A 26,501-nucleotide genomic window follows, 5' to 3' on the forward strand; every position below is an offset into this window, starting at 1 on the left:
TCTTTGTCATTTGTCTTTGCAGATTCTAACAAATGATGTAGGGACTCGTAACATTGTCTGTCTTGCAGAAACCCATATTTGCGTTGTGGATTACGTTATTTCATGCATTCATTTGTGTTTGCCACATTTTGTTGTCCTATTTGTCCATCTTCCAAAACAGTCATAAACATAAGAAATCAGATGTATCAAAAGTGGCCCTAATCATAAAAAGCTTTTCCATAGTTTCTAAGGAAATTGATTTAATGGCATTGAAGGTTTCTGCAGGACACTGACGGTGATAGATTGCTGATTAAAAGGAGAAATCCACCTTACCGCTCACATCCCTACATTCACACACTGTACTGCTAACTTAGGCAAAGCTCATTCGCTCGTAGACATCAGGTTAAAGTGTGTCCAGAAGAAACCTAAAGTATGGTAACACATCACACAGTTCCACCTGAAATGATCTGATTAACAAATTGAGGACATCACATCTAATAGTGTTGAAAGGTGGATTTTCTCACACACAAGTCACACTGGCACTGTTTGTGTGCATTATATTGGTTCTGCCTTCTGTGTAGTCGAAGGTACGAGAGCTGGAGGAGAAATGTCGAAGCCAGAGCGAACAGTTTGGCCTGCTGTCCCAAGAGTTGGAGAAGTTTCGAATGCAGGCCTCAAAGGTGGACCTGGCCAGCTCTAGCCTCCTCAACAACCCCACCCTGTCGGTTCTGACCAACGGGGTGGGCCTGACTACAGAGCGAGGTAAGTGGTTGCTTCACTTCACTTGCTTAATGACCAAAAGGAAAATCAAACAATCTGACTTACTATGTCTTGTTTCAAGATAATTTGCCAAATCATTGTTTAACAATAATTTTGCTTTCATGTTATAGAATCGTAGTTGGTGTAGTTGACACAGATGATGGCTTGGTAGAGAGCACTGAGCCACTTATAGAAAAGAGTTCTTTAAAATTATCCATATATATAATGATCAGGAATGCATCCTTCCAGATTTTAATTTCGAGATATTTTATCATTGACTTCTGAACAATAAGGACACAATACACAATACCCAGTCCTTCTTCTTAATGTGACGTTCTCTCTTTTCCCACCTTTGTGTGTTATAATGTAACCTCAATCCCAGCAGCAACAAATACATAGATAGTGCAAATCTAGACCAACTCTTTCCTACTGTGTATATCCAACCCTTCTCTTACAATGTTCATGTGTTTTAGACTGCACTGGTGGCTCATGGGATATGGTGACTCTAGGTGAAATAGCCTTTTGGAGTCTCGAGGGAGGTGACACTGTCTCCTGCCCCGAGGGCAATGACCCACTTGGTATGCCCGCCGTCTCTGTTACTCATAATATGTGTTGGACAGTGTTACAAAAGCACCGCATGCGTTGACCTGTCATCTTACCTGCACGGTCACTGTTAACAGTCCAGCACCGTAACAGAGCTGATCTGTTACTTTCACCATTGCATGAGACAGTCAGTGTGTGGAGCATGGAGCAGGTTAAGTCTCTTAACAGTCCTCGTGTGAAACATGTTGTCTTTATAGTGTGACCACTGACAGATGGAGATAGGACTTTTTTTCCTTCCGCCATGTTCAGCCCTTGAGCCCCCTGCATGTCAACCAGTGACTTCACATGCCTAGCTGCTCGTGGATTCAACCAGGTTATACAGTGAGAGGGCTGATGTATGTTCACTAGATGGTGGATTATCCTCTGCCTCTCTCTCTCTTGCTAGATGTGGCCACTGCACTACGCATGGGGGCTACCCCTCATGCTGCAGGGCTATCCAGGGTGGAGCGATCACCTGTCACCAAGCATCGAGAGCTGCCCACCATCAGCGTCAGCAAGTCAGGCTCTTCCTCTAGCAAGTCAGAGACCACACACCTCACGCCCAAGTCTGACACCCATCTCAGTCCGCACAAATCAAGCCCAACTCACGAGGTACCAGCAGTGAAGACAATATGTAGTACATCACTTTTTTCTCAAATCAGAAAAAATGCTTTCATGCATTTTGTGTTTTTTTGTTTATTTTATACATGGTCCATATATTAATGGTAATATGATATAAATATGTGAAATTTCAACACAGTCTTACATGAAATATAATTTATAGTTATACAGTAAAGTTATTTTAAAGCTGACACCATTAGCTAATGTGGCTGCTACATTTGAAAACCACCATCTGTATCTAGTAAGTTAGCCTAACGGTTGATAGGTTAGTTTGAAGCACTTCATCTCTTCATCCTGATATTCTCCTTCTTTGTTTCGGCACACATGAAAGCAGATCGAGATTACCACACTGTTTGCATGGATTTAATGGATTAAAAAGCTCTCCTTAAACTTGTAGTCATCTCACGTTAGTGCACACTGTAACAGAAGAGTCCAGTGGAGTATTTTGGTTTTGCTCCAAAATATTTAGCATGTTTGTCCTGCATGGCATGCAGCCTGGTGGTCTTTTTATCCAGTCACTCGACTGCATACAATCAATAGAGCTCATATTTAGTGAGATAATCCACTCAGCTCTATGGATTATAAAGGGTATACAGTAGTTGTTTGTGATTATCCTTAAAAAGTGCTGTTATTTCATGCAGGTAGCCATTTATACCAGGTATTAACTAGCTCTGTAGTAGTTCTGTTCCTGTTTGTATTCAATAAAAAGGGCAAAAAGTCACTCGCAAACAAAGTGATTTTCTTTGTAGTCATTTCCAAACAGGCATGGCTTTATCTTGTGGCCTTTTAAGATAATATGTGTAAAGCATATCATACTCGTGAAATGTGCTCTCCTTTTGGCAAGAAAATAAAGGACATCTTGATACAGAAGAAAGAGTTCATGCTGGCTAAAATAGGTTAAGAATTTCCACTAAAGAAATTCACTTGTTTAGGTCAGCCGCAACAATAAATGGAGTAAATTAAGCAGTAGAAACAGCTTCTAAAACACCTCTCTGTAATAAACTTTGAAAGATATCTGACCTATAGGGAAAGACTTGTTCCAGGACCATTGTGTTAGCTTGCAGAAGATTTTGATTTGTGTACGTAGCAAATTGTGGCACTTACAGCACAGTGCTTGGTCATCCTAGTTACCTCACTTTTATTGCAACTGCAGTCCTATAGATTTACTTTATTACTAAAGACTAAAAACCATTTAACTTTGCTCTTACTTTACTTTTAGCCTGTTCTTTTTAGATATGTCAGGTGACTGTCTCTCTGTTCATGCTGTTCTCAGGTGGACACAGCCAGTGAAGTAGAGGAGTTGGACATTGACATAGCCCCAGCACCTTACCCAGCCAGCAGAGGAGCAGCAAAGCTTCAGGTGTTTATTGCAAGATACAGGTAAGTAATTAACTAACACAGGGGTTGTTCTGGTGAACATGAAAGTATGTGATGGAAACGATTTCATGGAAAATTTTTATCTCCCCTAGCTATAATCCTTATGATGGTCCCAATGACAATCCTGAGGTGGAGCTACCACTCACTGCTGGAGAATACATCTATGTATATGGAGACATGGATGATGATGGCTTCTATGAAGGTATGGGATCATGTCATTTTTTTGTAAATCTACAAATCTTTACTTTCCGGTCTGTAGGACAGTGTTTTATGGTGGCTCCTTTCAGGCGAACTGATGGACGGACGGAGAGGGCTGGTCCCCTCTAACTTTGTGGAACGTGTTTCAGACGACGATGTCATGAGCACTCATCACCCAGAGATGGTGGACATGTCCCATAACTCGCTGATAGACAGCAGCCTGCACAGTGCCAGCCACCAGCATCGTCTCCACGTGGGTGTCAGCACCTCAGAGAGGACAGAGGCCTCTGCTGCCTCTGGCCCTGCCTCAGCCCCCTCAGATTCAGCATCAGCCTTGGCTGTCCCAGCCCCCCTCACCAACGGCCTAGACTTGGACTTGGAAGAGGTGGGAGTGGACATTGTGCCTTACCCACGTAAGCTCACCCTCATCAAGCAGCTTGCCAAGAGTATCATCATCGGCTGGGACCCTCCGTTGGTGCCGGCTGGGTGGGGCAATGTGTGGAGCTATAATGTGTATGTGGACCAGGAGCTGCGGCTCAATGTGCCCTTCGGTGCCCAGACCAAAGCGGTGCTGGAGCGGCTAGACATAAACCTCAAGGCCTATCGTGTGTCGGTGCAAAGCCTGACAGAGAAGGGTCTCTCGGACCAGCTCCGCTGCAGCATGCTGGTCGGTCGGGACGTTTCCGTGGCACCCACGCAACTGCGCGTGGAGAGGATCACCGCTACCAATGCCAACCTGACCTGGCTGCCCAGCAACAGTAACTATGTGCACATTGTGTCCTTGAATGACGAGGAGTGTGAGCTGGTGAAGGCTGGCTGCTACTCGCTGTGCCTCAATAACCTATTGCCCAGCCTGCAGTACAACGTCAAAGTGGAGGCACGGCCGCACCGCACGCCATGGGAGTTACCCATGGAGCGACGTGAACACAGAAGCGCAACGATCACCTTCACCACACTGATGGCAGGTCAGGACTTACTCTTTTATCTTTCTGACGGCTTGTCACGTTTTCCGGTATCACACGTGGTAAAAGCATTTAAGATGGACGTGTAAATGCAACACATGTAAGGTTCGTTCAGACTCAAAGATGGGGGTTTTTGCAGATTAATTCTATACCTCTATAAACTCAGACGAATCATCGCATATATCCAGTTAGATGATTATTTAATCTGAACTTGTATAATGAACTCAAGACCTTTCAAATCAATTTATTTGTCTGTGTTTTCCTGAATCTTTGCAACATCTTACCAGAGCTTTGGCTAGATAATTTATCAAGCCAGCTTCCTTAAGACTTTTAAGTCTAATCATATGTACATGTCACTTTGCTCTTGGCAACGTGTCCCCATCAAATTGGTGAGAGAGTTACATCATTAATGCTTGTAGGGAACACCTCCCATGACTGTACTGCTGGTACAGGCAACCCAAATGAAGATGAAAATCAAGACTGTAAGCAAAATAAAGACAGTGTGAAAATGCAGCGTGAAGCAATGCATCATTTTTATATCAGTATTTCTACTGATTTCTACATTATGTAAACAGTGAAGAGAAGAGAGGTTTCAAAGATCCTGTGGATTTATTTACTCTTGTAAATAAGTAAGCTTACAGTAGTATGTTAGTATAGTCACTGTTCATGCTTTGTGTTTTTAATTATGGACACATATGAAGTTGGTACCGTTTTGCCAGGCAATAGTATTTAAGATTTCAGAAATGAACTACGCTATATAATGTAAAATCATCAGTGTGATATATATTTGAGTTGCATCTCTCCAAATGATCCTTCAAATTTGCTTAAGTTCCATGCCCTCAGTCTGGGATTTCAGGTATATGGTTTTCTAGTGGCCATTAGAGTAATAGATGGCAACTTTCTTGGTAGAAACATGTCCCCATAGTAAACATTATTCCTCCTCCAAAGCTTTGTATTTTCAGTATGAGTCATTTACTCAGTCCTATGTTCAGTTTTTGACATGCTTCTCTTTATTTTGCTGTGATGTTTTAAATCTCTGCAGGCCCCCCCGATGCTCCTCTGGATGTTCAGCTGGAGCATGGTCCATCTCCTGGAATTGCTCTCATCAGCTGGCTACCAGTCACTATAGATGCTGCAGGGACCTCCAACGGAGTCCGTGTAACCGGATACACTATATATGCTGACGCAAAGAAGGCAAGAACTTCATGTCTGTTTTAAACTTAAAATTGTAATCTTGATTTTAAGCCAGTATTCAGATATTTAACCAAAGTCTGATTATTGTTCTTCTATCCAAGGTGCTTGAGGTGTCTTCCCCAACAGCTGGTAGTGCCCTCCTGGGTCCCTCTCAGATCCACTCCCTGCTGGCAGCTCAGGAGCTCACTATCCGCACCACATCCGCCCATGGGGAGTCCTGTGACTCTCTGCCGGTTAATGTGCCCTCAAAGCTGGCTGCCATCATGGCAGGCCCGGCTGTCACTGCCCCACTTCTGCCACCTCTGCCCTGTACTCCAGTAGGTCCCAGTAACCTGCCCCCTTCACCATCCTATGGAAACTCTGCTGCCAAAGTGTCCACGCTGCCCAGCTCTTTGCCATCAGAGATACATATCACTGGCCTCACAGTGGAGGCTGCTGCCAACTCGCCTTCTGCCCTCCGTTCAGAAGAACTCTCGTCTTCCTCATACGTGAAGGCCTGGGCCAACCCTTCATCTGCTGCTGCCTTGGCTGTTGGCGAGGTCACATTATCTGTAGCCTCCACCATTACCCCAGTGGTGAGCCATACTCTTCCATCCTCCTATATATGAGAGCCCCTTGAAGGTGATAGTAATAGATACGCAGTTTTTCAATTTCTTGTAAACAGTCTGTCATTGTTGTTTTAACCTCCTAAGACCCAAACTCTTTCATGGCATGCATTTTTAATTTCTCTTTGCTATTTGGCCTGATTGGGACCTGGTGAATGTAAAAACAAAGAATTACGTGAATTTTTTTAAATCAGATTTTTGTTTCTGAGAAAAATGAGATCCACATATGAGGACATTTGCTTTAATTTTCGATAGAACAGTGGCAGTATAATGCCCTCGTTAGTGGTATCAGGCCCTCATAAAGCAAAATTTAGTATTTTGGTCTAGACAACCCAAAATGTGATGTCCACATGGACAGGTCCTAGGAGGTTAAGCAGATTTTTCACAGCACTTTTTGTACATCTTTTTAAAAAATTATCCTACTTAGCTGTGCATTTCTTTGAATCTGAGTATGCTATTTTTAACTATACTATATATATATATATATATATATATATATATATATATAACTGTACAGTATTCTTTTTTTCTTATCTTCTAAATTTGCCCTTCACACTCTGCACATTTCTTGTTTTTTATTTTAACTTTTGTGTGAATCCTCATGCTCCATCTGCCTCTGGACTGTGCTGCTGGAACACATGAATTTCCCCACTTTTATATGGATCCAAAATAAAGACTAAAAATGAATTACATGCATCATTAATTCAACTGAAGCCATGTGTAATATGAGCATCAACCATTGCAGCAGTGTTTATATCATACAAAATAAGGAAAAGCACAATAGGTGCCTGAAGGGAACTGTAGCACTTTACCTTCACTACATGAGTTCACAATTTGTCTGTAACCACTAATAGATATCTCTGGCTCTTGACGAAGGCAGTCGCACTTTCTCCCTCTCCCTTCCCTTATCTTTCCTGCTTGGCTTTCTCATGTCTCTGTCTAGTCTTGTCTGCTTCTCTCCCTCTACCCTGGAAGAGTCTCACAGTCTGTTCTCTAAAACCTAAAAAGGGAATTATGGATTTGATCAACTGGTCCCTGAATGCAATTGACACACTCTTCTCGACAAGAAGCCTGGGTTCGGGAGAGCCCATTGAAGACATCTGTCTTTTTGGAACCATGATAACAGGGTTCTTGCTGATCGGCGCTGGCTTGGCCCTGGCTTATCGAAGAATAAAGAAAGCGGAAACAGCTGTTCAAATCCCCACAAGGCTGCCCGCTATGTTGATTGGAACGATGGAGCGAGCCGTGGCTTCTCAGAATGGGCTCATTAGACGCAGCATGGATGACATCTTGGAGAAGCTTGCGGCTGCAGTGAGTGCTGAGACTCTGACAACATCTGACAATATCTTGGAGAGGCTCACAGCTGTCGTGAACACTCATGCTCTATGACCAAACTGGATAACATCTCGGTGTAGCTGGATAACATCGTGGAGAGGCTCACGGCTCTCCAACGGGAATGGTGAGGAACCAGTGATGGACATTAGATCGACTGTAAAATTGACATGCAGTGGTTCGGACTAAAGCAAGAACACCACCATTATTTCATGCGGCTACCATATCGGCGCCAGCTGCGGTCTCAAGGCTGGAGCTGAACATAACAATCAATTTCTCCCCTGATAACAAACTGTGTTTAGACTCTTTGTTCCAAACGCCCTCGTACGCTTATCTCCAAGGCCGAGTCAGACAGCAGGTCTAGGCCCGGCGCTGGATGAATAGCTGCAGGGCAGGATGGCTGTGTCTGGATCGGCTTACTTCTCACCCCTTACCCACCCCTGTTGCTTGTCACGTGCTTCATGATGTTGTGATGTGGACATTTATGTGCTCTTTGTGCAGAGGAGTTTTTTTGTTTTCTGTTCTCATGCTGTCCCCCCATAGGAGCCCAGCATGAGTAGAGGTCTCTTTTTTTCCCCTCCTCATCTTGCCCATTGTATTGTACATTTCAGTGTTTTTCCATAATACTACCGGTCTCCGACCTGTCTCCCCATGTGATGTCTGTGTTGTGTATGTAAGGTCGGGGGGGGGGGACCCATTTCCCTGCAGGGCAACTTGCATGTGACAAATAAAGGCTTTCTTGACTTGACTTGACTAGATAATCCAGCATATTGTTAATGGCTGCAGTTTGCCAAAGTGTAAATAATACGCTAGATTGAGGTGTCCTGTCCTTTTTGACAGACAGAATAATAAACACCTTTGTCTGACTATTTTTTTCCATTTCCAGGTTAATGTGACCTCCCCGGCCAACTCAGCACCTCAGCCATCTCCAGTAGCATCACCGACACCTGCTCAGGCTCCATCAGTGGCAGCAGCAGCACCAGTGTTGGAGCAGCACAGAGACACCGACAGCCCTGGAACTATACGTCCATTCCCATCTATCACAGAGTTCATCGAGGACCCCAGTGCCAAGCTTGGGACCCCTGAACGCATCCCTACCCCACCCAAAGCCCCGATTACAGATCTCCTTAACCCTCAGGACACTAACCTCATCCGTCCCCCCAGCACTTCTCCTCTGGAGTCAGAGGTAGAGGAGGAGCATGAAAATACCCGCTTGGTGTCCATCGAGGAGTTCCTGACACAGGACCAAGACCCAGTGTACTGCAGGAGGCAACAGGTCAGCCTTGATTTAACTGGGTTATTACTGTTTACTACAAAATTAAATGTAACATGTACTCTAAGTGTCTGTTTATTGAATCTGATTATAGTTTAGGTATTCAGAGGTGCACCTAACTTCAGTGTAGATTATATGTCATACTTGGTGAAATCAGATTTGAAGGAAGAAGGCATTTAAAGGATACTGCTCTGCCATTGCAACCCTACATTACCCACAAAGACACTCAACAGTCGACATCTTGGCCTGAGATTCTGTTGTATTACTCAAGAAGTCGTAGGCTACAGATATTTTTTATACTCCAAACTTGTCGAGACTGAAGAAGTCCCTTGGATGAGTGGCGAAACGTTTCTTCCATTGAAAACGCTTTGTGCAAATGAACAGAATCAACTTTTTGAGATTTCCTTATCTGGATGATTGAGCATGCATCAAGATTCACAACTTGTAGTTTCCATAACCAACCAATAGAAAGTGTTTCATATATGCAGACTTTAAAATAAACAGGACGTGTACCTGGAGGTGACGGAGTTAAAGGTGCTAAGATTTTTTTGTGAGTGGCCAGAATATACAAGATTGGATATATGTCTATCAAACGGAGGTGGGATTGTTGTGGAGACAAGGCTGAGGTAGTTTGGACATGTGCAGAGGAGGGATAGTGGACATATTGGACAAAAGATGTTAAAGATGGAGCTGCCAGGTAGGAGGAAATGAGGAAGACCAAGATGATGTTCATGGATGTGGCTAAAGAGGACACGAAGAGGGTGGCTGGTGTGACAGAAGAGGATAGTAGGTGTAGGGTGAGATGGAGGCAGGTGATCTGTTGTGGTGAGCCCTAAAGGGAGTTGCAGAAAGTAGAAGAACAACATCAACTCTCAACATGTCAAGTTTTTTGTTTTACGCACTTATTAAGAAGCCCTAAATAATTAAAAGTTAATAAATTGGCTGCAAATTTAAGACCATATTGAACATATTGATTGATGTGTTGATGCATGGAGTCAAGGCCATATAAATTCCTTCCATGGCTGCAAATTTAAGACCATATTGAACATATTGATTGATGCATTGATGCATGGAGCCAAGGCCATATAAATACCTTCCATGCTCTAGTCTTGTATATGCAATCGTTTGCGCCCTTTCAAGCTGTGATGCATAGATATTATTTCATTCTGTGCATGATGTAATGTTTCCTCAGAGTTATGTCAGAGGGATTGTTGAACCTCCCAGTGACTACCATGCAGACAACAGCCGCTCAGATCTGTCAGACATCCTGGAGGAAGAGGAAGAGGACTTTTACTCTGACCACCTCGGTGAAGTACAGGCAAGGGGATGCACAATTGGAGCTAACAGGGTAAAGAAATTATTTCGTACTATGACCGCAGCTATACACATGCTTGTTTGCAGAGATACTTTCCAAGTTCTGCTTTTTAAATAAAACATGCTTCTTTTAATTTTTCTTCCAGAGTTTAGTTCTCATTTTGAGGCCTTGTTTCTTCTGTTGGACCCATGATTGTGTCTGATTGTGATTCTTGGTTTTTTCCTTCCTCTTTCATTTCTCTTCCTTCTTCATGGTGGTGTTCTCATCCGTTTTGTCTGCACTTGCTTTATTTTCACTGAACATTATAATGTTCCATCCTACCTTCACCGAACCAATCTTGTATGAATAAAACTGTGGCCCTTGCAGTTGTGTAAGTTGGAGGCTCCAGACAGTGATGAGGAAGTTCTTGAAAAGATCCTTAAGTTGCCTCCTTATGTCTACCCCAACAAGCAGCTGTTCAGCATCCCCGAGATGACAGAGGAGGAGGACAGCAGTCAAGAAGAGCATTTAAGTCGCCGCAGCCAGCATCAGCCACAGCCCACCCACCTCCACTCCAGAAACCCAGAACACCTCCATCCTGCCCCTCCACATCACCCTAACCCACACCCACAAATCCCCCCTCACCATCACCACCTCAACCAGGAACCCAGATCCCTAATTAAAGAGCCTTTACCCAAACACGGGGCCTTGCAGGTCAAGCCTAAGACACAGCACAGAGTACACTATGCAGAAACGGTGGACACCGTCAGTTATCCGGAAGCAGAAGACACAAGTTTATATGAGGGTCCTGCCAACAGACGGGTCTCTGCCCGCTGTCCTCCTCGGCCAACCCACACTAGCAAAGACAAAACACTGCTTCGAGGGCTAGGGGACCGCCTTAGGAGGGAGGCCATGCTCAGGAGTCAGATGGCCGTTGCCGCTGCGGCCAACCCCGATGATGGCCCTACCCCACCAAGACCCTACCCAGTCAGCAAAACAGTACGAACTATGAAGCCACCCATTAGTCCTGGGGTGGAGATTGATGTTGAGTACGGTACAGATGACAATGAGGAGCCTGTGGAATATACTCCTAGGGAGGTGGTGGTGCAGCAGATGAGCTCTGAATGGTGGGTAGAGGGGGCCCAAATGGAGCACAGCAGACCTCCTCAGCGCCGAGGGCCGAAGGCTGATCCGCTGGTAAATGTTGGTCCGCTGGTGTGCCGTCCCAGACCCATCCTCTCCTCTGTAGTTGTGCTAATCAACCCTTGAGCTCTTTAGAGGAAAACACATAACCCTCCCACTCAATAGACTTTGCCAATACATGGCTACACACAATACATTGCTACCGAGTGGATTCAGCTAATGTTCGCCCTCTGCGTGACTGCACTCATTCCTGCTGCTTTCCTATTCTCCTGCACATTGAAACCCCATCTCTGTGTTTTAAACTAGTCCAGACTGCCTTGTCTTGCATTCGTTTACAGTCAGTGTGCTTTGGTGCGTGGGTGTGCGTCTGCTAATACTGCTGCAGTGCAAGAAAATAATATGCTTATGTTGCGTGCATGTAGAATACCCTGGAATGTGTTATATATTAGATGTGACTCTGATCTCTGCTCCAATAAGAAACAGTTTAATAATTTTCCTCTCCTCCCATGTAGTGCTTAAACATCATACCTCATATTTCTTTTCTCTTTTTTTGATTCTTGAGCAGGAGGTCAGCCAGATCCCTCCAGCTGAAGCACGTCCATCATGGAGAGGCCAAGCAGAGCTTTCCTGTAAACCCGCATGCTTGCAGGCTAGGAATCTCAAAGGTCAGAGGCCTTTTCCCCTTTCGTGTTTGTGCTTCCCCTCTTTCTCATTGCTTTCTCTTTTCTTAACCGAAAACAGTGGGTGTGAGACGGTGCTAACACACCTGTGGTTTCTGTTGGCAAACCTCCCCCTCTCTCACATGGAGGTAGCCAGATTAGCACCTTGTGTAGGAAGGAGGGGGGTGGGGTGGGGGTTTAGGGTGAAGGAGGTGCTGTAGCTGCAGTGGAGTGAAGTGAGAGAGAGAGAGAGGCCGCTAAGCTGAGAACCGGCTTAACCTAAAGTGGCTTGTCATGACAGGAGGAAGTGACAGACATTAAAATAGTAACCTCGATTAGCCAGCAGAGAAATGGCTCGCAGTTTGGACGTTCACACCCCTCTGCTTTTCTCTTCTTTCCTCCAGATCTCGTCTCACTTGCTTCCCATTGTTGATTCAACAAGTTGCCCTTTGAGTTAGCAAACCTAGCTGTTCTGATAAATACACAGTTGACTGCACACATATATGCGCAAGTGTACACGTGCACAGATAAGAGGAAGGGCTTAGGGAGAAGTTCTGTTCTATCTACTAGAAAATCAGTGAGGATGTGAAAGTGTGCGAGTCGTCTGCCCGTGACTCTTGCCACAGATGGGCTGATTCTCTCTAATGAGATAGAGAACGCATCTCTTGAGTGCAGCTTAAAGCCTCACTACAGCTCTTCAAATTTGTCTCTTGCTGTCACATAGGCTTCAGTGGCAGTGCTTTTAATCACACTGCTGGAATCTTTTGTGCAATAGTGCGTATCTGTTGCCTGCTTTGCGTAGTTTGCGTCATGCACTGTATTAAAAGCACCTCTAAAATTATACTAGGACTGTTTTTTGCATGTTAGGTTTGGTCTGCGAGTAAAGGTGTTGAAAGTTAAACTGGAGAGTGGGTCAGACACCTTATTCCACAGTTGGAGTTTGTGAGCGTGTGCACGTTTGTCAAATGGCTCACACAGCTTAGGATCAGTGGTTTAGCTTGATTACCTCTTTTAAGGACATGCCAGTGCTAGGCGAACGCTGCTCATGGCAACGCAGTTGGTGGGCAGTGGGGGAGGTGCAAGCTTGCAGTTCTATTTGCAGAATTCACTGCAAGCTAAGCACGGCTGCTCTGCAAACTCTGTTGTGTTGAAATAGCCAATATTATAATAGTAAGAGAGAATTGCATCTTAATACCTATAAAATAAATTGCATGGAATTAAAGGGAAAATACTTCCACAAAGTAACTAATTCAGAATGAGAGTTATATACACTGTTGGTATCATTTAATGATACAAGTGTGCGGTTGACTCCCTTGTCCCGTGGAGCGAGCTGAATTATCTGCAGCTCAACGTGACAAAGACCAACGAATTGATTGTGGACTTTAGAAAGACCAGGAAACCTGTGACCCCGTTTCAATCCAGGGGGTCGATGTGGACACTGTGGAGGATTATAAATGCCTCGTAGTACACATAGATAATAAACTGGACTGGGTTAAAAGCACCACTGCACTCTACAGGAAGGTCCAGAGTCATCTCTATTTTCTGAGTCGGCTGAAGTCTTTCAACATCTGTTTTTATGAGTCTGTGGCCAGTGCCATCTAGAGAGCTTTAGCATGTCGGGGGAGCAGGTTGAGGATCGCAGACTGATTGGCCATAACGTTGTGGGGATGGAGCTGGACTCCCTTAAGGTGTCGGATAGGGGGATGTTGTTCAAGATAAGGACAATACTGGGCAAGACCTCTCAACCACTCCAGAAGGTGCTGGCCAGTCATAGGAGCACTTTCAGTGAGAGACTGAGATTACCCAAATACAACACTGAACAACACAGGAAATTGTTCGTGCCTATGCATATCTCCCTGTACAACTCCTCCATCTAATGTACACTACACAATGCAATAGTTACACCCTTTGCACATACTCTACAGTAAAATAACAAAGTTTTACAGAATATATTTAATCTGTAATATTCTGGATATTTATAACTATTTGTATATATTAGAGCTATTTTTTATATTTCTAACTATGTAATACATTGTATTATTTTATTTAGTTCAGTCTTTTACTGTTGTTATTGTCTTGGAGCAACTGTAACCACATAATTTCCTTATGGATTAATAAAGTTTTCTGATTCTGATATCGGTCCTGTGTGAAATGCTTGTTGCAAATTCTGATCATTTGTGTGTGTTTGTCTGCGTGTGTGTGTGTGTATGTGTGTGTGTGTGTGTGTGTGTGTGTGTGTGCAGGTGGTGTGGCATCACCAAAGACGAAAGGAGACAGTGACATACGCATCTTTGTGGCCCTCTTTTCATATGACCCTGCCAGTATGTCACCCAATCCTGACGCTGCTGAGGAGGAGCTTCCCTTCAGCGAAGGACAAATCATCAAAGTATGTCCACACACTGCTCAGGCCCTGATGACTCAGCATGTTCTGATTTCACAGCATTCCTGTTTTAGACATGCAGCTCAATCTGCATGTTTGTATAGTTGCCAGGGTTGCTGTGGGTTATTCACAAGCCTTAAAGCCTTCTTTGTTATCGTCCCCATTAGTTTAGGTTATGGTTACATGAGCTAACACGCTAGGGAGCATTAACCAAAAAACTGCTGGCCTGCTTGTCTTGCAACAGAGTGACAGAAATCTGCATACTGAAATAGTGGAAACCACAGATGAAAGTAATTATCACGCTGCTGAAGGTTTCATAACAAAGAAGTGATTATGGCCTTACTGAGGCCTGAATGTAATTCATCCTTTTGACATTGTTTGGTTTTTATCTTTATTTGCAAAGATTTGAAAATGTATTTTAAAAGGGCTGATTTTGATTTTGGTTGGGCAAATTGTAGCTCAGAGGATAATGCAGCTTGCACATTAGAGGGACATTTAATGCACGCAGGAGTCTCTTTATAATTCATTCTGGAGTATTAATGTAATGCTGACCTGTATAAAATCTATATGCCATCAGTTAAAACAAATCATTTTAGTTGATACATTTCCTCCTCCTTCAGGTTTATGGAGATAAAGATGCAGATGGATTCTATCGAGGAGAGTCAGGCGGTTGTCTGGGCTATGTGCCATGTAACATGGTGTCTGAGATCCAAGTGGAGGATGAGGAGACCCGGCAGCAGCTGCTGCAGCAGGGCTTCTTATCCACAGCAGCTTCCATAGAGAAGATAGGTATGTGACTGTGTTAGTCAAACATTTTCCCCCAACACAGCAGTATTAGTTCTGTTGTTTTGCCATTTAAAGGTGATTTGGTTGTCTGTTACTGATGATGTAAATGCTAATGTTTTACTCATTATATCATCCCTGTTCATGTTTGAGTGGGAAGTGAAAATGGCAGCACAATTGTTGCAGAACTTCAATGTTTTGAAAAGTGACTTTAAAATATCCTTCATTTTCAATCCTTCTGTTGATGTCTTCATTTTTTGGAGAAAATCTGAGAGTTGGTTTTAAGTTGATTTAAAATTGGCCCAAAATATTGAATATGTTCTTATGTTCTTTCTGCTAATAAGGTAATAGTAACCATTGCAGGAGTCTAAAAATTAAATGGGAGGCAAAGTCTCTGTGGCAAGCCACCGAACAGAATCAAGCTAACACTTTGCTTCTGTTTCCTGCTTTGTACCCAGAGCTGTGCTGTTGCAGATGGTTTAACCTTTTCACTTCCACTTGTTGTCACTGCTGTGTCAGCTGCTCACTGGCTCTCATGTGTTAAATAGCTCTCCACTGGCTTTTCATTGTCTACTTTATGTGGTCTGCTGCTCTTAAAAATTACATCTGTGTTTCTTTTTTTTATTATTATTATTATTTGGTTTTCCTTTCTAAAACTCCATTAAGGCACTCGCACACACGCACAGCTTCCACGTCGCCCCGTTCCACCGCCGAAACCGAGACGATCCAAGAAAGGTGTGTCTCGCTGCAGATTGCGGCCCCCCGCTTCTCTCCTTTATCCTCCCTTCTGGTTTGCTTCTTTTTCTGTCTCTTTCACTTTAGATTTTGCTCTTTCAGTTTGCTGCCTGCAATTCAGCAACTGGGGCATGGGGGATTTTTAAACCAGCTACTGAAGTAATGAATTCAGACAGCTTCCTAGAATTGTGGGCAAATACTTCCATTATGAATGGAGTATCTGTCGAGTAGTTTCGTACTTTATAATTAAAGCCAAGTATTTAAAGGCTGTTTATGCTACCATCTCTCCACAGGTTAAGTGTGCAACAGCTTTTCAAAAGTTCAAAGACACATACATGAGTCTTGTCATTGGCTATGCATGTAATACACGGATATAGCAGCAGGATGTTGCCATGTGTTGCTAATTCATTAAGAACCTCAAAGAAGGTTTTTGTCTCCTGCTCCTGTGTCACAGTTGAATTACATGGTCACCTACAGATCACTTTGTTGAAACATCCATTCCCCTCTGCGCTCCACCTGTGACTTTGCGTGCTGCCTGTGTGAAGACCTGCAGGATTATTTTCAGACAGTGCCTTGTGTCATTCTGTGACTCTTCCTGTACTCTTTTCCCCTCACCCCGTCTCTTCCAGTCAAGTCTGCAGACATCTGCGAGGAGAGTGTAAACTCCTCCAGTCAAGGTTTGTAGCTCTGCCCGCCTCCGTTTGCACCTGCATGATCAGGTGACTGTTTCAGTGTGCCCTGGAGGACAGCATGCATTTACCTGCTGCTGCTGCAGCTGGAGTTATTTTCTGTTATTTTCTATTTTCTTTTTGTTTTGTTTTTTTAATGGTTGTAAACATGAGAACTGTATTCAGAGTTGCTGATAATGTCGCCTTCATTCATCCTTTTTAGAGTATGTTTGACTCTTGGCCTTTAAACCCATTAAAAGTAAGGAACACTAACAATAAATTCATCTTCTTTGAGTTGAAAATGCATCAAATGCAGGGGAAGTCATCTGCTTGCAAGGGGCAGCCAATCAGAAGAGGGAGGGTGAAAGGAGTTAAAAGCAGCTTGTTTCAGCCAGTGGTTGAACTGAGAGGCTCCACTGATTCCCAGTGTGAGAGCAACTGTGGATCATACAAAGATTAAATATCACATAATAGTTACTCTTTAACGGCTTATCATTAACCCTTAGTTATAAAGGTCAAACAGTCCCTTCTGTCCCTTCTTTTCATTTCACAGCTTCATTACAATGGCATCATTAAGTCATCTAATAACATCCATTTGTCTCCATTTTTGCTAACAGTGTTGCAGAGTAATTTACTCTCCCCGCCTCAGGATAAATATTTGCTCCGACTTATGTTTAATGGGGCAGCACAGTTCAGGCTGCCATCACCTTTTTCATGAATTACAAATGCTAACTCTCTCTGCTAATCTTCTGTTCTTGTTGTTCTGATGTGACTTTGCATCAGCCGAGCATGATGCTGAGCGAGTCGAATGTACGTACACGATCAGTTTATTGGAAATGCCCATTTTCAGGACTCTGGACTAAAAAAAGTGTTTGTCCACCCACCCCCCTTTCTCATTGGCTGACAGATCCCAGCCAGGTGGATCCCTCAGCCACTGCAGCTGTGGGGAAGCCAGCCCCAGGAGCCCGAAGGATGGTCGCCATCTTTGATTATGACCCAAGAGAGAGCTCCCCCAACACCGACATAGAGGTTAGGACTGCAGATGCTTTCTTTTTGCTTTATGGGGCTGAAATGTTTGCTGATTACCTGCTCTGTTTGTTACGCCCCTGTCCAGGCTGAGCTGACCTTCAGTGCTGGAGATATCATACATGTGTTTGGTGACATGGATGAAGATGGCTTCTTCTACGTAAGTCTGAAAATGACTAGGAGATCCGACATGACTGCAATATTATGTGGCTCTTAAAACGTTTAACTTTACTTTGCTTAAAACTTAACTTTACTGGCTGTAGCTGTACCACTTATAAAATACCTTTGTAGTAGAGAGTGCATTTCATCAAATTACCACCTTCTCTTTCAGGGTGACTTAAATGGCCACAGAGGCCTCGTCCCCTCCAACTTCCTGCAGGCCGTCCCAGATGATGCTCCTGTGCAGCCTGCACCTGAACCCAGGAAAGAGTCACAGGTAGCTTTGAAACTGTGGGCAATGGCCTGACCTACATGGTTACAAGTCACTGACATCCCAGATTTCTGTGTTTCTTTTTGTTATCACTCACAAGTATGTCTAATTTCTGGTTGTTGAGTTTGTTGTTTCTTTAAACCTGTTTTGTTTCATTAATTCTGCTCTGTCACATTTCTTTCATCTCACTGTTTCCTGCATGGCCTTTTCCAGAAGCAAAAACGTTCTGTACACTTTGAGACTTGATCGTAAGTGTTTCTAGGCGATCAACGCTCTCGCTGTCTGTTTACTTCCTCCTTAAAACCTTCTCAACCCGTAGCTGTACACTGCTTCTGTGATCCTGCCCCTAAATGTGAACCACAGGATGAGTTGAAATCTTTCTTCCTCTGTGTCTCCCTGTTACTATTTCCTTTATCAAATATTAATTCTAATAGAAGAAATGATGAGCCCACGTTGTATAAATGAATTTCAACAGTGTTTTGCTTTGCTGCTTTTTAAACTCTTGATTTCCTTTTTTCCTAGGATGCTTGGACGTCTTCCACAGAGCCACAGGAATCTGGGCCATCAACACTAGAAGAATCTTTGCCCCCTCAAACTGAACCTGCTTGCCCCGCCATGACAGAGCACACAGATCTACAACCCCAATTGGCACCCACTGCAAGCCCCACGTCAGACCTGGACCCTGCTCTGGGCCCAGCTGTAGTGAAGGCCTCAGACCCCCGTCCTGTGGACAGCCCTGCACAGGCCGAATCTTCTGTGCAAGGAAAGAAGAAAAAAGGTTTTTTCTCCAAAGGCAAGAAGCTGTTCAAAAAGCTGGGATCCAGCAAGAAAGAATGACAAACTTTGGACATCTGACACACAACACTTGTGTCACATTAAAAGCACTTTTTCTGTAACTGTAATTCTCAGTTGGTAGTCGGTGCAGTTAGCAGCTATCAGATCTAATAATTGATGCTTTAACTGTCAGTAGTTCTACATTTGCCTTAGAGCACTGCTAGACCAGCTGTTAAATATAGAATACCCTAAAACACCCAACGGCATCACAAGAGCATGTATAGATGCATGTTGAAGTGAGGAAGTACTTCCTAATAATCTGAGCATTTGCAAAATTTCAACTCATTTTTTAAACTTTAAAGCAGTTTGAATCTCCTTTAGGACTGACTTTATTTAGAACAGTCAATACGGAACAGAGAAGACGTCATCCCAACTCAGAGACGGCTAATGAAGTGTTAGCTTTAATGCTCATGTACTGGTGCCACTTTATTTATTATTTGAAACAAACAGAAAGAGGCAGCACGTCGTCTCTTCCTCTGTGTCATTATTAAGAATGCACTATCTATCCTGAATGGATGCTTCTCTCTGTGTTTCTTGTCTTTAAGAGTATTTATACATTACTTTGTACAGAACGTGATATTTATTTGTATCGGATTCCTGCCCTAACAGTGGTCACACCGCATGAAGTGGCATCGGGGCGTAAAATTAGAGGTTTAGAGCTGTCGGAGACAGCAAGGATCCACTTTGGTATGTGTAGTTTAGAGGTAAGACATCGTGGCGTTTGTGGTTAACAGTCCTGACTGTTTGTTGGCGTTCAATGTAAAGAATGTGAAGGGTTCTCCTTCTTTGGCACGTGTGTGTGTGTGTGTGTGTGTGTGTGTGTGTGTGTGTGTGTGTGTGTGTGTGTGTGTGTGTAGATGAAGCCACACAATCGCTGGTGAGACTGAAAACAGTTGCCTTTCTCAGACATTAATACAGGAACTCTTGATGGCTGTGTCAACAGTCATAACTGACCTAACTGTTACTTGTTTGCCGTCTGTGTGTGAGTGTTAGTGTGCAGAAATGAGCAGTAGGCATCAGAGCTGCAACTGAATGAAGTATTTGTTGATTAATCGGTCAGTCATTTAGTTTAAAACCGGGGGGATGCCCATTAGATCCCTGCAGCTCAGTGCGACTCCAAAAGAAGAGAAGAAGAGTCAGTGATTATGTTTGAGAAGCTAAACTAGAATAAACTCATGTGTGACCCCTTTCAGCCCACTTCCTGCTCTGTGTCTGTGGGACTAACCTGTATATGAGGAGGCAGGTGCTTGAAAAATAATTAGATTTTGAACTTTATTTCCCTGTATTTGGGGGTTGAGCCATCACGCCATGCGTGGTGGCTCAACTGGGTTTTGACACAAACAGCTTCAACATCTCTCAGTGTGAAAACGTCATGATTAATCAACAATTGCTTTACTGTTGCAGCTCTGCTTAATCTGTAGTCCCAAATGAAAACTGTGAAAATATTGTAGCTGGTCATAGATACTGAGCAGTGTTAGCCTGTGGGGTGTGGTGATGTTTGAATGTGGCACACAGAGCAGCACTTTCTTAGAACAGCGTTTAAAATGAGCAGTTTTCAGTCATTGCTGTGGTGGTTAGCTGCACTACTGTAATGTGATAGATTCTGCAATAAGTTGTTGATGTGTGTTTAGTTTTGCCTCCTCGTGTAAATGCAGTCACATAACTGTAGTGACTTTGAATAGTGTTACGTGATCCCTCTTCAGCCCACACGGCGTTTTTCTGTTCGCACATTTGCATCACAATACTGTCAAAGTTTCTTCAAAAAGTAGAGCTTGAGCAATGGTGGCTCTTGCGTTTGACTGCAGGAGAACAAACACAGAGCCGTGCTGCGCCTGTCTGTGAGCTTCACTCGGCTCATTTTGATGCAAACTTGTGGAGCAGAGCTTCAACGTTCAGTCTGTTAGTCATTTAATGCACATGCAGTAATTCATTTACTCTGTCTTGTTAGATCGTGTGTGCGTGTGCGTGTGTGTGTGTGTGTGTGTGTGTAAGTGTGTGTGAGAGAGAGAGACACACACACACACGGGGCTTTTAGGTAGCTTCTCAGGTTTTCAAACCTTTCCTTTTCCATGCTGAGCGTGTGGTTGTTGAAAAAGCAACAGGAGATGCCAAAATGTTCGGTGCTTTCCCTGGTTTACTAGCGCTGGCTTGAAGGCCCATGTGGCAGGTGGAGTGAAGGCTCAAGCTGGAGGCACGTTATTTATTTTCTTTTTCTTTTCTTTAATGTGATGAATGTTTGAATTTTGTCAGTGTTAAAATAAAGGGAGCATGATGATGCCAAGAATTAAAAAAAAAAAAAAGACAGGGGTTGGATTGACACTTTAGATGTGAAGTAGCTGGGACAGAGGCAAGAGCGAGGCTGTACTGTCTGATTTCTTCATGTGTTTCTTTTTTTTTTAAGAATCAAAACAAGGGCGGATGCTTAACAGTTGCCGAAATGTACAGCAACCATTTGTACTTGTGTTGGATTTGACGGCCTTTAATGCACAATTATTTCTCTACCTGCTGAGTAGTAACATAGGCATCCCCCTCCCTCTCCATATGTTGTAGGACCCCTGTAGGCAGTATTTTAGCTCAGCTGATCATATTTAGCCTTACACGAAGACCTTGTTTAGTCTTAATCTGTTGTTTACAGGATGTTTATTGACTGCATGCATACTAATGTTACACCCATGTTTGGCCTTATTTATGTTGCTGTCACATTCTCCGTCTTTGCGGGCTCCCTCGTGAATTGTAGATGGTGGATGCAGCGGGAGATGGAGCTGTAGGAGCTGTCTGTATATACTGAACAGTGTTGGGACTATTTTCATACAGTGCAGATTTTTTTTTTTTTTAATCTTTCCTGAGCTGCATTTATTCATTCATTCATTTGTTTGAAACCAGTGTAAGATTTACCTTTTTATATTATATATAAATATATATATAAATGTTTTTATTAACCAATTTTTGGAAGCTCGTGTGTAAATATTTTTTGTTAATATTGTTTTTCAGATTTTTTTTTCTTATGCATGCCCAGGCAGTGTTGATGGAGGAACGGTGTATGAAGATGTTAGAACTAAAAGGATTAAAATTGTGACGGTTTCTTTCAATATGGATCTTTTTACAGCAATAAATTATGTATATTTTCACAGAAAACACCTGTGTGTGTCATGTGTGGTAATTTGAAAAAGAAGCTGAAACACAAGGTCCCGATTTTTGAATGTTTATCTTTATTTCATATCAGCAGATCATACATTGCACATGTGGTAGGTGAAACAGATGAGATCTAAAGCGGAAAAAGAGTTGCGAGCTTTGCTCTGTGCCGCACGCTGCCCATGTGAAAGAACTGCTGCAACACTCTGGGCAGAGCATGGCCGTGCGAGACAAAGCAGCTTCCTCTTTTGCAACTTCCTGCGCGGGGCGCCATGTCGGGCCTCTGCTCTCCCTGAAGCCAACAGTACACTCATCCATAAAGTAGGAAACACTACACTGTGGCGAGGAGTTTAGTAGTGCTTTCTACTTTATGGATGACTGCACTGTACATCCACCGCTCCTCTTCCGTCTTCTGTCTTCTCCCACTTCTCTGTTCTTTGTGCACCTGCTCTGGCAGCTGCGCACACACACACACACATACACACTAACACACACCAACCACCCCTCCCTTCCCCTCCCCCGCCCCTTGACAGATAGACCGACCTTAAACCTCTGTGCTTAACAGCTCAGCAGCCCTTGCTCATGCTCAACCAGAAAAAGCACACTTCCTGATTCCTCTTGAAACACTTGCGTGCCTTTTGTTTCCACGCAATTGTTTCAAATTCATCAGATGTCTGGTTACATTTCTGAAGAACATAAACTAAAAAAATGTAAAAAAAAAACAAAAAAAAAACAAAAAAAAACCTGTGAGGCAAAAATTAGTTGTTCTTTTTGTTTTGTTTTTGGAGCGAACTGCCAGAGGAAGCGCTATCTTGAGGAAGCCATTTTAGCAGCCATGAGTAAGCTTTTCTGTCTGAGCTGCTCTCTTCAATCAGGAGGCGTTTAAAATAAGTCCACCAATAACACACGACAGCTCTGATCACATTGAAATGGGACCGGACAGAAAGATCCGAAAGACACGTTTAAGAATTTCAATCATAGTCTCAAAGAAAAACTTTGCAAAACCTTTAAGTTTTAAATACAAATGTGTTTCCTCAGTAATCTAAGCCAACCTCTGAAGAGAGGCTGCTTGCCTAGAAGTCAAATCAAGTACAGAAGTACAGAATGAACAAAATAAAAACTGTAAATGTTGGTTTGCTTTCCACATCTGACACACAAAAGTCATTTACAAAAAAAAGAAGATTTCAAACACAAACAATTCAAACAGTTCTAGCATTAATCAAAGCATGTCAACCATTAACACTTTACCTCGACCTTTCCTTTTTTGTTTTGTTTCCTGTCTCCCTGTTCTGAACGCTGATTGTCCTGTGGCCCCACAGGTGTCTTCTGCCTGTCTGAGGAGGGGATGATGAAGAAGAAGAAGAAGTCGTCTCCTTTTGAACCCTCCACAGTCACGTGATGTAACCACAGGAAGAGGTTTAACAGTCACAGGCGCTCTCTTTCTCTTCTTCCGTCTTAACTCTGCCTACTGCAGACGCCTTTTTTAAAAAAAGCCGACAGCAGTTGGACAATGAGCCCACCGTGACATGAGCAACACACACTACACCGTCCCTGGTTGCTTTTAACAAATATGTTTCTCTTAATCCACATCGAGCTGGGAAACGAGGTCAAATTAAAGCATAACGAGGTTATAATGTCTGCAGTGTCAACTTTTACTGGTTCAGCTCACATTCATGTATCACAGTGATGGTTCACTTCCACGGCTTGTGTATGTCATTCTACGTGTTGCACAGTGTGGCAGTTAGGATTTCTCCATAAATGAGATCTATGAGCAGCCAGAGGTGCAGTAAGGTTTGGTGGAGCATTTCCTGTGAGAAGATGGTGTCGGTGATAATCTTAACTAGAGCGGAGAGCTGCTGTAGTTCTTACTGTTAGTCAGTTCAACACCGCAGCCATGTGAAATAGGAAGGTGACAAAATCCACAGTCTTTACTTTAGAATGTATTTTTACACGAGGGGAGAATGCTGGGTTTTTGGGTTCTGATGTCAGCAGCCATATGAGCATGGAAGTGCTGCTTTAAGGCAAACTTGTTGAAATGTTTAAAAAAAAAAAAAAGAAGTCAGCTGCGACCGCCATTAAAAAGAAAAAAAAAGGCACACTGAGTGACATTTTCATCAATGTGCTTATGTTCTGTTGGGTTTTTAAAAGTGAAAAGCTACAAGTTTCAATTCCCCCTGAATGTAAATGTCCAACTGTAACTGTTTGGTTTCTCATAATTCAAACCCTGAAGGGCATTTGGGTGAACCCTGAAGCCAGAAAAACAAGTAGTATCTGTGCTTCTTATATTTAAGATGTAAAGCTGAAAGTAGACTAAGAATGTATAAAAGCCACAACATACGCAGAAGCAAACAACCTCAAATTGCACCATACTTATATACTCAGTAACTTTCCACTACTGGATGTAGGTTATGTATAAAGGTTTCAGATGCGCTGGCACACAATTCCCTGTTGAAAAGTGTAAACAGTAAGGGTGCGTGGAGAAAAACATTTGACACAATACGGCAGAATATAAATGAATTCCCGCACGTTACATCCTCATGAGGGACAGAAAGAGCAGAGGTCACTCTCTGACATCGACACCTTTAAGGGCGCTGGGTGTGAATGCTTCAGTCCATGTGAGTGTTGTCCGCTACAGACACAACAAAGACATAAGAGATAAGATGACATAAAAACCACAACAGATGCACCTGATACAGCAGAAAGAAGACTCTCAGGAGCAACCAAGAACTTTGATCTGCTCCTGAAAAGAGCTACAGCTCCCTGACTATGTATTTCAGTTTATATAATGCCAATTTACAACAGCCACCTCAAGGCATCTCATGTTAGGGTAAAGGCCTTCGAATATTTCAGAGGAAACCTCAACAATCAGATGGGCATCTATGAGCAAGTGCTTGGCGACAGTGGTAACGAAAAACTCCCTGTTAACAGGAAAGGAGTTCCAGCAGAACCAGGGTACAGGAAAGGGTAGCTAAAAACTGATGACAGTCAACAGTAAAAAGTGTGTGTGATATATATGTATAAAGCATATTGATGATAATTGTTTTTGCTACTAGATGACTACTTGAAATGAATAAAAAATACTAAGAGGAATGCTTAGTTGGTTTTACACGACAACTAAAAGTGGAATTCTCTGGACCAGCTCTGTTATACAGTGAAAGGCCTCAAAACGTCAAACTTTAGCTCATCTTCCTTGTCATGAAGACTGTTATATTATGTTTCTCGGATTCTTCTATCCTTAATATTTCTACTAATGTTACAAATCATTAAAAAACTGGTCTCCTCACCCCTGCCCTCTACAACTTCCTGAGTTAAGGACAGAGGATGTGTGCTAGCACGCTGCTAGCACACTGCTAGCACTCACTCGCCGGTGCATATGTCATTGAGGAAATGGCCCAAACACTGTGAGGAATATTCTAACACTGGGGCCTTCCCCCCCACACTGGCTCTTACGATAGACCTTATCTGGACCGGCAGCCATTTCCCCTCCCTGCCAGCACTCGCCAAGCTCCCCCTGGGCCACAGCCTGGGTGTCGACACCACAGAGCCACCCTGATCCCTCACTGACCTGCAAGCTCCACACAGGCCTGAGCCTGAAATATTAAACCAGCTGTTTGTAACTTTTTTGACTTGTGGCTCTTAACACCAACAAAAAAACTGTGTCTGGCTGTGGCCCCAACAGAGATGGATTTCTCCTCTGACCTTTCACATGGTGCCATTTAACCCTCACTCAGGTTCATTCTTCTACCTCCATTCATTTTGTCTTTGTTTAGCACCTTAACCCACATGCAATTTTTCTTAGCACAAACCTAACGTTAAGTCTGATTTCATAAGCTTCAGCTAAGAGTAACACTGCTCAAAGTAAATGAAAAGGAAAACTACAATAAAAATGCGTTCAAAAATTTACTGAAACCAATATTGGGATAGGAATAGCTTGATTTACCTAAAAATCAAACTGTGTATACGAAAGACTACAGGAGAAATTCTAAAAAGGAAATCTATAACACATATATGCAAAGATGTTTTATTCCAGTTTGCTTTGGAAATAATTCACAGTTCCTAGCTTATATCAACATACTGTATGAATAAAGCTATGTTGCTACCTGATGAATAAAAATACCAAAAAGGAAACATTTTGTTAAATTAGAAAAGAAAAACATCTGTCCTCACATTCATTAGGTGACACTTGAGATTGCATAGTCTAGTAACACACACAAATACCCACAGCTGAAATACACATGAAGTATACCAAGTGTACAAGTGAATAACACAAAATAATACAAAAGTTACTTTATGAAGTTCCACAGTGGAGCCTAAAACATCAATGCAGCTGTCTCAGGGCAAAAAACAGGCATAAAGATTAAGATTCAAGCAAAACATTTGCAGCCTGAAGTACAGTGAAGATAAAAACAAAGTTCACCGTCTATTAATCCTAGCTTTTATAAACAAGAACATATTAAACACATTATTTAGTCCTTGGCAGGTCTTATTATTAGGACTGGGATTGGACTGGACTTTGACTGTGTCATAGCAACAGC

At 43.0% G+C, this 26,501-nt stretch overlaps 1 protein-coding gene across 12 annotated transcripts in view; it reads left to right on the forward strand.

The window, feature by feature from the left end:
- The window catches only part of tspoap1 (TSPO associated protein 1), a 75,154-nt gene extending 53,183 nt beyond the window's left edge, over window positions 1-21,971 (forward strand). For 4 of the 12 annotated variants that reach the window (XM_084941667.1, XM_084941668.1, XM_084941674.1 and 1 more), the window contains 21 exons: window positions 561-741; window positions 1,212-1,316; window positions 1,727-1,932; window positions 3,215-3,321; window positions 3,411-3,520; window positions 3,606-4,481; window positions 5,521-5,672; window positions 5,774-6,247; window positions 8,496-8,885; window positions 10,075-10,230; window positions 10,564-11,373; window positions 11,885-11,984; window positions 14,222-14,364; window positions 14,979-15,147; window positions 15,808-15,876; window positions 16,506-16,553; window positions 17,328-17,354; window positions 17,452-17,573; window positions 17,659-17,730; window positions 17,902-18,006; window positions 18,523-21,971. In XM_084941667.1, coding sequence (XP_084797793.1) covers window positions 561-741; window positions 1,212-1,316; window positions 1,727-1,932; window positions 3,215-3,321; window positions 3,411-3,520; window positions 3,606-4,481; window positions 5,521-5,672; window positions 5,774-6,247; window positions 8,496-8,885; window positions 10,075-10,230; window positions 10,564-11,373; window positions 11,885-11,984; window positions 14,222-14,364; window positions 14,979-15,147; window positions 15,808-15,876; window positions 16,506-16,553; window positions 17,328-17,354; window positions 17,452-17,573; window positions 17,659-17,730; window positions 17,902-18,006; window positions 18,523-18,837 — 4,737 coding nt within the window. In that variant the 3' untranslated portion in view covers window positions 18,838-21,971. The remainder of the gene's footprint in view (window positions 1-560; window positions 742-1,211; window positions 1,317-1,726; window positions 1,933-3,214; window positions 3,322-3,410; window positions 3,521-3,605; window positions 4,482-5,520; window positions 5,673-5,773; window positions 6,248-8,495; window positions 8,886-10,074; window positions 10,231-10,563; window positions 11,374-11,884; window positions 11,985-14,221; window positions 14,365-14,978; window positions 15,148-15,807; window positions 15,877-16,505; window positions 16,554-17,327; window positions 17,355-17,451; window positions 17,574-17,658; window positions 17,731-17,901; window positions 18,007-18,522) is intronic. The other 8 variants (XM_084941677.1, XM_084941669.1, XM_084941670.1 and 5 more) reach the window with 7 other exon arrangements.
- The last annotated feature ends 4,530 nt before the right edge of the window (window positions 21,972-26,501 follow it).

Source organism: Perissodus microlepis, chromosome 10 (genome assembly GCF_051167445.1).
Source record: "Perissodus microlepis isolate ML-2025 ecotype Zambia chromosome 10, ASM5116744v1, whole genome shotgun sequence".
In the NCBI taxonomy this organism is placed as follows: Eukaryota; Metazoa; Chordata; class Actinopteri; order Cichliformes; family Cichlidae; genus Perissodus; species Perissodus microlepis.